This window comes from Labrus mixtus, chromosome 17 (genome assembly GCF_963584025.1).
Source record: "Labrus mixtus chromosome 17, fLabMix1.1, whole genome shotgun sequence".
Taxonomy (NCBI): Eukaryota; Metazoa; Chordata; class Actinopteri; order Labriformes; family Labridae; genus Labrus; species Labrus mixtus.
In genome coordinates this window covers 10840457-10851778 of record NC_083628.1, presented here as the reverse complement: position 1 = coordinate 10851778, position 11322 = coordinate 10840457, and the positions used below count along the sequence as shown (strand labels likewise).

At 37.3% G+C, this 11322-nt stretch overlaps 1 protein-coding gene across 1 annotated transcript; it reads right to left on the bottom strand.

The window, feature by feature from the left end:
• Positions 1–1123: 1123 nt before the first annotated feature.
• Positions 1124–11107, bottom strand: LOC132992025 (sushi domain-containing protein 2-like). The gene is made up of 16 exons (XM_061061107.1): positions 10972–11107; positions 10614–10812; positions 10248–10399; positions 9982–10149; positions 9517–9691; positions 9107–9308; positions 8345–8430; positions 6624–6892; positions 6406–6540; positions 5755–5913; positions 4824–5072; positions 3979–4162; positions 3568–3662; positions 3302–3481; positions 1775–1871; positions 1124–1637 (listed from the first exon to the last, which is right to left on the bottom strand). The coding sequence occupies exons 1-16, from the start codon at positions 11030–11032 to the stop codon at positions 1634–1636; spliced, it is 2415 nt and encodes an 804-aa protein (XP_060917090.1). The 5' UTR covers positions 11033–11107; the 3' UTR covers positions 1124–1633.
• Positions 11108–11322: the final 215 nt, after the last annotated feature.

Sequence of the window (11322 nt, the reverse complement as noted above, 5' to 3'; positions counted from 1 at the left end):
TAAATGAAAAATCTATTCACACAATTTTTGATCAATTCACACAATTGGAAACAGCTCTGCAACAGTTAAAGCTCCAATTATTTAGGTTAAAGGTCACATATTTTGCAAAATACACTTTAACATGATTTTCTAACACTAATATGTGTCCCTAGCTTGTCTGAAAAAAACCCAATGTTGAGAAAAGTCCATTCTCTCTGTCTTTTTTTAGCATGCTTCACTTTTCAGAAAATGTTTCCCCAACAGGCTGTTTGGAGATTTTGCCTTTATGACATCACAAAGGCCAGTAACCCCTCCCCCCGGGTTTGTTACACTCCCACAGCTAGGTGTTTGTTCTGCCCTCTGACTCTGCCTTTTCACTGTTAACATTGGGCGTAATGCAAGAAAACCTAAGCCACATCCCCCTTCCAGAGGGGCGTGGTCAGACACAGTTAATTTGCATTTAAAGCTACAGACACAGAAACAGCCTGTTCTGAGCAGGGCTGAAATAGAAGGGTTTATAGGCATGACCAAATACAGGATCAGAGAGGACTTTTTAGCAAGAAATTTCACAGACATCTGAGAGCTGTGTAAACTCTTTGAAAATAAATATAATATGTGACCTTTAAGGAAAATAATGTGTGTAACAGTCATTAAGTGTTGCAATGTTAGTTAAGCGGCTAAGCTTACTAAGCTTTATGTATTAGGGTCATGTGTTGAAACCATTGATGTCTGTTCTTGTGTTTTCTTGCATATAATTTTAAAAAGAGTAGCATTTTAAACATGAAAAACATTATGATTGTATTACAGGTATGTATATCTTGTGTCAAAGGTTTTTGATTGAACTAAACGGATACATAATGGGACAACAGTTCTCCTAGTAAAGCATTGAGGCAAAGAGCTGGTCACAAAGTGTGTAACAACCATGTGCTGCTGTATGTGTTTACTTACGCACAGCAGAGAAGAAACTCATTGAGATATGTATGTTTTATAAAATGTGTTACTCTGTGTGTAGATGGAGAACAGTCAAACCAGATAATTACCTGGAAATAAAGCTGCAATTATGCTGTATTTGAAAAAACTTTAATGACAAAAATTGCAACAATAGATTTCTGATGACAAGATGCAGACATAACACAGTGCAGAGTTCAGTTTTTATCACTTTTTTGTTTCAAATATTTCATGTAAAAAGTTGAGTTTTCCTTCAGTACATTTGTTTGACATGAATAATAGTGGAGTGTTAAGCAGCAACAAGGTGGCATCATTGAGGAGTCACCTTTTACAGGACGTAAGTCTGTTAGTGTTAGCTAACTGAAAGGAGTGTATGTTTGTGATTCCGGCCTGGTGGGTGTGATCCCAAGTGACTTCGGTTAACTTTATAAACATCAATGCAACAAGACTTTTCTGCCATGTAAGAGATGATGGAGTTACTTCTGAACTGTGTAGGAACTTTTGTAAACATCTCTTTCGTATCGTTTTGTGTCTTCACCTGCCTTGATTTTTAAGTTTTTCTTTTTTTTTAATGAATTTGAAAAGCAATAATAAGTGCTCATCATAAGACAATCTTTTCATTTATTTAGTAAGTGAAATCAAAATGTAAATAAAACTAGGGATTCATTTAGAATTCAGTTTTCGCAGCTTCCACAGACCTTTTAGTTTATCTGAAAAACAAAAAAAATAAATCAAAAGGACTAAAACTTAACTTTGATACATTTGCAGGAAATATACAACATAACATCTGTCCATTTTATTTTTCCAAATCATGGAATAAAAAAAAAAGATAAGCTTAAACACTGACCTATTCCTTTTCTTGGCGTAGAGTACCAATGCTACTATGATGGCAATCAGTGCAAGAGCTCCAATGACTGAACCGGCTACAATTCCTGCAATGTTTCCTGAAAAATAACACAGATGTTTTGCTTTTAACACAAAGCAGATGGTGCAGAGACATTTTGGTTTCATTTTTTTGTTCTTTCCTAGTCCACTGCATATATTCAGACAGGGAGAGACGTACAACAAAGGTTCCCCTTTAGGGGTAGCACACACAAAATTGTGATTCAAGAGGAAAATTGTCAGACAATTTCACGCAATTTTATTTTTACTGTTCCAATTATTGACACATATTGAATAAATCTTACTATTTAATTTATTTCATATTTTTTTGTTGCTGTATTTGCTTATTTCCTTTGTATTGCTTAACTATTATTTTATCTTTTTGTCTTTTTTCTCTTCGTTCTAGAGCACAACAAAGGGGGAAACAATTTTGGAATTTAGATTCAATTTTCCAATAAAAATAAATAAATCTTTGTCGCCTCTGAACGTTAGTATTATTGTTTGCTGCCAGCAAATCAGTCTTATCACTTATTGAACCTCCTGAGGCTAATATTTTTGGAATGAAATTGAGACAGCTATGGTCAGTACTCTTGCGAAATATGTCAAAGACGTTCATTATCCCCAGAGGATACATTTTAAATTATTTTAATCCCTTAATTAATTGACCTGTATTTCCCATTCAGCTTTGTTTATGAATTGGTAAATGCTGTGACTGTACACAGATGAAGAGATGAAGTGTAAACCTCCAAGCTGTTTGATGGTATGATTGGTCACTGAAGAATTTTGATTCCCCCCAATGGGGCACAAGATGAGAGCTGTTAAATCTAAATAAACTGTGGAAATGCTCAATGCTTAATCTCTGCATAAAAACAGGAAGTCAGTGGCATTAAAAATCCTAAAAAGGATTTGAATTAATTTCACTTTTCTACTGTAAGACAGCTGTTTTGTAAGAGGCTTATATCTGTAGGGCTGGGGGGAGTGGACTCATTACTCACCTGTTTCTTAGTTTAAATGCACACCTGTATACAGTAGCACAGACCATCAATGTCTGCACAAATGTGCAGAAAGAGTGGACGGATGTACAAATGCCAAGAGCATGATGTGAAAAGCTTCACGCCATCCTGACATTACTAACTAACATTTTCACAATATGTCATCAAGTTAGAAATTCATTGTAAGAAAGTATTTTCTCTATCCATAGGACATAAAGGACAACACAAGGAAAGTGTTCTTTCTCTTGATTGAATTTCCAATTTCATGAAAATTCAAATGCACACATGAATTCAAAATTTCCATTTAAGTGAAAAAAGAGAGTGCTTTGATTTCTGTGCACTGTAACAGCTGATTTGATTGATCAAAGGTTGCATTCAAAGACAAACAAACACACACAACCACACAGACCTGCTCAAATACAAACACTCAACATTTGCCACTGCTGATTTGTAAAGATCAGAATTGTTGAACAAAGAAGTATTTAATTTTTTATTCATACTGGGAATCACGCAGCTTGTCTCTGCTCCAGACCATAAGCCGCTCCTCAGGCACACGCGCTCTGCGGATCCTTTGAGAGTGTAGCCGTCATCACAGGAAAACTGCACCTTCGCTCCTTCTAAGTATGTGGTCCCCTCCTTCTTACCATTATCTGGTGGCCTCAGCCATCCACAGGAAATAACTGCATGGGATAACAAACATTAACATTGTGAACCCAAGGAAAATATTATACATGAGTGCTGCAGATACTTTTTTTTATAGACTCACCTTGCTTTAGATCCTGAACTAGAGAAATGTGACTTTGGAAAGATACTCTGGTAGCATTTCCCATGCTTGGACTACGGCCAACCAGGATATCGTACCTTAAAACCAGATCATAAAAATAAGCAAATTCAGCAGAATCAGTTATATACCATACAATGTGAATAATTTGCATTCAAAGAAGATTTTGAATAAAGGGTCAGGCTCTTACAACATTTCCTTTTTAAATTAAATTGAAGCCCAGTTTCAACACAGGCTCCAACAGAAAAAAAGTATTCAAATTTATTTCAAGGGAAAAACAGTACTGCTAATGGTAAATAAACTAAATTAAATGTATGACTGACTGTTTTAAACTGATATGTTTCATAAATTATTATTATTAAGTTTAAAAGTAGACACAAGTTGTTCTTGTCATACCTGCAGAACTGTGAGCCCTCTCCAGAGCAGATCTCTGATGCCTGATTGGCTAAAGGATCATCTGGGTTCTCAGGGACAGAAAACACTGGAAGAAAACTCAGGTCATGTCTAGGACCAGAGCGGTATTGTTCCAAAAGATATTCAGAGTCATAAGTGAACAAAGCAGACTTGTTGAAGACAGCCCCTGTAAGATAAAACAAGAAAGAAACACAGCTATCAGCTCAAACCATTGTCTCCAAGAAGTATGTTTATCCCCCCACGGAAGAGTAACATGAAGGGGATATGCCCCAAAACAGATAGAAGTATGTCAATGAAATGATGCCCCCCCTTTTATATTTTCTTGACTACATTTTGCATTGACTGCAAAAACTATTTTGGAATTGATGTATGGAATACAGATTTGAAACAAAAGAAAAAAACATGACACCTTTTATGTAGCAAGCACATTCTTTCTACATTACGACTTCCAGCTTCTGAACACACTGCACAGTTAGAAGCATGGCTTCTCAACTCAGGTAATAAGACCATTCTGCAAGTCAGTAAAACATTTACAATAGTTGTTTAACTTAATTCAATAATAACTTATTCTTCAAGCTCACTGAAAAAACATGCATTTGTTGTTTTTGATGAGTCATGTTTTGTTGAAAGAATTAATTTCTGTTAAACTGTAGTTTCAGTACACAGCTGTTGTATACGTTGCCAAACTTGATGCCTATTTCACTACATTAACTGAAGGTATTGCTTGTTTGGTAAATGATACAGCTCATATAATTAGTAAGTACCTCACAGTAGGTTCACCACAGACACAAACACAACAGTATTCTACTTTATGAAATCTATCTTACAGCTTGCTCCGAAGCTGAACAGCTCCTCAGGATTGCTGTGGTTCCGCACAAGCTGCCCGTTGCTGAGTGCGAGGTCATCCTTAGGGTCGTTGTTCATCCGTCCCAACAATCCTACAGTGGAGTTTCTGAACTCCTCGGGCAGGAGCACAGTGGTGGTCATGGTTCCCTCTCTCAGTCGCACTTCCACCCCAGCTCCAGAGGGAAACATCACAGTCACATTTGTCGAGGCGGGGGAAAAGACAAACACACCTAAAAAGAGATATTAGAACAAAATAAGTTCTGGTATTTTTATCAAGATGACAGCTTACTTTGAGAATTTTTTTCATTCTTAATCAGCTTCATTAAATTTTGTTTCAGCCACCCAACATGAGATTTGCTAAAAATAATCAAATACTTAATTAGAAAAATCATTAGACACCTGGGAATACGTTATTAATTGCGATTACATTAATTGAGATTCATAAAACAGAAAATGTAGTTTTTTATATTTTATGGTTTTTAGTCTTAACAGGAACGCTGACTCTGTAATAATAACCCGTCAAATTATCAATGCACCTAACAAAGTGACATCTTTTTCTTGAACTAAATACAAGATTCACCACTGTCCCTTTTGAATCATTTCTGTACGGTCCCTTATTGTTATGATGGTTAGGAAAAAAATGTATGCCTTTAGGGCAGTACAGTCACACTGCTCTCATAAATCACTCAGATATCTGGTTATCCGGTCATAACTGTCATTCAACTGATATAACATATCATATCCTGAAACTGTTTTTCACTTCTTTACATCTCTTGGGTGAGTCACAATTTCAAAGGAAAATTATAAAGTCACAAATCGGCATTCTTGTTATAACTATTAGATGGGTGAAGTAGAATGAAAACGATTTTTCTACATTTTTATTTAAAGCAGTGAAGAGAATGACGGTCTCACCATGCAGGTCCATCCAGCTCTGCTCAGTAAACGGGAGGGTTTTCTGATTCTGCAACACTTCCAGGCCTTTGTGACCCGTGACCAGCCGCACCTCAATCACATCAGAGTCTGCTTCTTGCATGGCCACAGATGTCAACTTTGTTGCTTTTATAAGGGTTCCTGACAGTGAGAGAAGCAGACCAGTGTCATGGGAAACAGCCAGTTTAGCAGGTTAGCAGTGTGTATTAAAAGAAAAAAAGTTGTCATATGTATTTCTATTGTTGTTCAGGGGCGTGTCCAGTCTTTATGACTAAGGTGTCCCAAATTGGCTGGGTTTGTTTGCACAAACTCATTTTATTTGAAACCATTTTCTGCCTCAAATAATCACATGAATGTTTCTATTATTCAAAATATAACATCAAAAAAACATTCATGCTCAATTCTTAAAAAACCTCCTAAAGTAAAAGCATCAGCAAAAAGAAACATTTCTTTATCAAAAAGCCACAAAAGCTATTAGCTGCCTGTTGCAACACAAGCAAATAAGTCCCGCCTTATAGCGGAGATAGCATTGTTGGCAAACAACATTTCAGATTTTCTTGCCACCCCAGACAACCTGTGGACACACCCTTTATGGTAGAACAAACAACAAATTCTTCAAGTACAGTAACTCACCATTCACTGGCTCTGTTCTGCCTTGGATTGTCAGACGTTTCTTCTCTGAGGACACCAAAGTGTACTCCCCTTTGCCATTGAAGGAGTAGCTGACACCGTTGAATGTTATGAAGTGGGGATCTCCAAACACCACAGCTGGTATTAAAACACAAAAATTAGGACATGACACAAATTCTAATCATTTAAAAACATAAACCTTGAATTTGTGAATTCCTCACCTGACCTGGGCGCCCTGTAGTGCCTGCAGTCACTGGACGGCCGGTGTTTGAAGTAGTAGTAGCAGTTGTCGGACCAGAGGCAGCAGTAGTAGAAGCTGAGCACATCGTACACCCAGTGGGACTGACCAGGAACTCGAGGTGGCTTCTTGAATGGAGGAGATCCCCAATCGTGTGCTCGGTCTGGAGTGCTGCCCCCAATCGAGTCTGATGTGAGGACCTGAGCGCCAGTGCTGTCATAGCAGCACTGCTGTCCTGATGCATATGTGGGGCTGTTAATAAATAAATAAAAACACTGGCAATTAGCTTGAACACTTCTACAGCCAACATAGGTTTTTCAATAATAGTAATGCAAGTTTTAGCTGGTTAGGAAACAAAAGTACATTTCCAATGATGCCTCTTTATGACATACAAAAGCAAACAACACCATCATTAATAAGCTTCATAATTCTTTTTCTTTTAAGTCATTTTTACATGTCTGTAAACAATGCTGCAGGGTAGGTGTCAGACAAGTGCATTGTCTGTACACTGAAGGATAAGCATTTAAAAACACATGTTTCTATCACAATCATTGATACGATAGACTGTTAAAAGAGAGCAGGCTGATATTTTTACACATATATACAGGTCAAAAGCAAGCAAACAGCAAACATATTACTTTGTCCACAGGGGGCACCAAATGTGACCCAAACCAGAAGTTCCTCACAGGAGCTTGAACTCAAAATTTTTATACATTTCAATCACATGTGTTACCTATATCTTTTATATTTTAGTTGCACAGATGTGGGTTTCCAGTTGCCACAATTACAAGAGCATTCACTTTAAGAGGTGGTGCAGTTTTATGGAGGCATATCAATCAAATCAAATGACTGAGATAATGACATAGAGGGTGACGTGTCCTGAAGCAGAAGTTATTTCATTAATAGTTACTATCAGGTTTCTACGATGAAAATAAAACAATATAGATTCATTTATTCTGATTACATCACAGACTTGTAAGCTGCAATATCATGCACATATCTTGAGACAACTTGAAAACATATATCGTTCACAAAAAAATGTGATGACCACAATGATGTCATAGTAAGTGAGTTTTTACAGAGTTTAACCCTTTAATGTACCAATATTAAATTGAGAACAAAAGGGGTAAAGGTTGTTAAGCTGACACCTTGTTCTTATCTGGAACGTGGGAGTAAAACAGATGTTACTGCTGTATCTCCGGAGGGTTTGGCTACTACTTATTGTCAGGGTGAGGTAGTGTGGGCCCATCTTTACGATATAGATAAAAGCACAGTAGGGAATAGATATGCCAAAAGATGGCCAAATGATATTTGTCTCAATTGGTATTTTCCATTAACAATATAAAAAATGTATATATTGAACCTTTTCAGGAAACAGTCAGTCTCTATCCTATGATAGCTCACAGTTATGGGGCTTGATACTCCTCCTAAGACAGTTAAAAATGATATATTACGCTTTAAGTTTAAGTTTTTGGACTAATGCAAACTTTTAAGTGCAAACCTTTTTTTTGCAAATGCTACAACAGTAAGAAAAGCACAATGAAGAACAACAGCTGGTACATGTAAAATAAAAAAGCTGAAAAAAACAACATTACCCTTCCTAATATGTTTGACCAATACTATGAATGCTATGAAAAATGCATTTGTTAAAATGTGATTATGACACTTTCACCCAACCCTGAGGTCAAAGAGGACAAGACTCACCTGGCTTGTATGGCCCTCACACAATGAACGGTGCCAGGATGGTAGGTGCATACACTCCCTTTCTCTATATCACAGCCGTAATCAGTCTGCATAGAGAGACACAGTGTGTGAGCAGGCAGCTAAACGGGCGTTTCACAATGGTTGTTCATAATCCAGGTGCTGGTTTTATTGGAATACTACAAGCTGTTGTAAACTAGATAATTATAACTTTTATAGCTTCTGATTATACAGTGACTCCCTCTTTTTGAAATGATGCAAAAAAAAAAAAAGATTTGAAGCTAGCTAATTCTAATGACTTCTTTTCAGCACACTAAAAGTGATATATAAACTTTGTTACATGTGTCAAAACCAAAAACAATTTGTGAAGTTTTTAAACAGATTTGTTGAGCAGTTGAGAAAATGTACATGTAATGGCAAAACTACTGATGCAAGTATTTGTTCGGCTTGCAATAGAAATGTGTGATTGCAAATACTATAATACTTTGAGACCGCTTGACTCTTAGCTGACCATCAGGGAGCATTAGCGGAGGGCTGTGGCCACTTAAGATCACCATAAACAGACACATAAAGTCATTATGTTGATTGTAGACACATTCCTAAACTCTGATGCAATTTCTCTTGAGTTTATCTTCTTAATTACAGTTAATGAATTAATGTTTAAAGAGAGTCAAGATTGTTTAAGCTGCATCTCTAGTTATCAGTGTATTAGTTCCTTCCTTTGTTTAATTTGCTTTAATGTGCACAAGTGTTATCAACACTTACATGAAACCTCCCTGTGTCGGCTCTGGCTTGAGCCAGAGTGCAGGGGCAGTCGATGATGTCATTGAGGAAGTTAGGCAGCTGATCTTCCAGTTTGTCCCATGCTAAACATTTATCTGAAGCCCAAACTGTCGAGTTCTGCCTGAACTTCTCCTCCAGATGCCAGGCCAGAGCGTGATCCTCGGTCCATGCAGCCTGTACATTCCTATAACAAAAACAATTTAACTGTTATTTTGTGTTCAGTAATTGTGTACTTTCTACTACAATTTCTAATATAAATTATCTTTTTTTTAAACAAACCTTTAACATAATTATCTTTAAAGGATATTTGATCAGTGTGAATCCTTTATTGATTAGCAAGAATAATCATTTGTATTACAAATCTCTATAATGTTGCTAGTGTTGGTACATACCACATGCCATCCTTGTAGCAGCTGGGGCTGACACGTACAGAACCTAGCTCCCAACTTGAAAAGCCATTTTCTGCTGGTTTGGGCAGAAAGCTAAAGGAGCCATTGTTGGTGTGATTCTTAGCAAGTGAGTACAGATATGCCCACTCACCCTGCCAGGTGTCTGTATAAGCTTTTCCTATAATAAAAAAAACAACATTTTACACATTATACACAAAGAGGGACAACTAGTCTCCACCACCTTCCATTGTACAAAAGTAAAGCCAAAATACCCTTTGCGACGGGTGAAACAAGGTTTGAGAATATTTTCATTGATGTGTATTTTAATTTGATAATTTGACCCATGTCCCATCTGTTAACATGGAGGAGGAGGGACTTATGACCTATACTGTAGGCAATCAGGAGGGGGAGCTTGAAATCTTTTGGGTTCACTTGTGGGGAGATGTCATGTCATCTCTGGGTACTCACCTGTCTCTCTGTACCCCCACAGCTCTATGTTCACCCTCTCGGCTCTGACCAACGAGGTATTCCACGTCATCTCCAGAACGCCTCCAACATCAGGAGTACCATAGTACTGCCATTTTGTAGAGTTGACCAGAATCGCCTTAAACTTAGCATCTAACTTCCCAGTATGAACTGTAGCAACATAAAAAGATCAAATCAATTAATCTTTCACCTCATTCAAAACCAAATACAGAAAAACTATGTTAAAAGGACTATAGAATTTATCGTACCTGAGAGCCAGGATCCGTCTCTGCTGAATGTGGTGCCGTTATCAGAGGAGACTTGAAAAGGAACCCATCCAGTCTCGAATAACAATGGGGAGATACAATGGCCTCTACCACTTTCTTCCACATAACCCACAGTGTCTGTATTACTGTTGAACCTGCCAATATAAACAGTAGTCAGCAAGTGTTTGTACTATATTTTCTACTGAAGGTTTTTTTCTCTTTTCTTTAACTGCATGTCATTATTGTCTTAGATGCGTTTCTCAGTGGAGTGTCAGCAGGTCGAAGGAAGATCAAGGAAACCAAAGATGTAAGGCAAGGTAAGGTATTACTAGAAAATGTCAATAAAAAATAAAAAAATACAATTCTTACCTGCACACAATGTGGGAAGTCTTATTGAAACTTGCTTCCAGTAGCATAAAATCAGTCCCACCCAGAATGGACCCAGAGTATGGAAGGATATCCACACAGTACTCTTTATAGTCGGTACAGCAGGTTCCCAGAGACGTGCATGTTGAGGAACATGAGCATTCGGGAAATGTTTCCCCACATCCAATTTCACATGACAGTCCTGTTAAAAAAAGAAATGTTGACGCTACTGCTCTATTCTATATCAAAGAGTATCCAATGTTTACACAGAAATAGTGTTGATTTACTCATGGAGTAAGAAAGCAAACACAACCTAAATCAACATTTCTTTTTTTCAGTTTAGAAGTCTTTGTAAACTTACCTGATGTCCTGCAGATAAATAAAACCAGAGCGACAAATAAGACTGTGGTCAATCTTTCCATCTTGACAGGTTTTTCTCTGGACCTGTCCTCATTTTCTCCCAGTTATATGTTCTCAGCATTTAAACTTTGGCCCTTCAACCATTAATCATCAACCAGTATGATGACGTTTCAGGTTGTTGCAGGTTTACACTCGAGCTGTTACCTTTGATCATCTCTCACCTCACCGCCAATCAGTATTTGGACAGTTATTATGTGATTAATGGATTTACCTTCTTACTCATATCTTAGATAAGATAAAAGAAAAGATGGGGTAATACAGTAGTTGGATTAAACATGCATTACTGTAATGA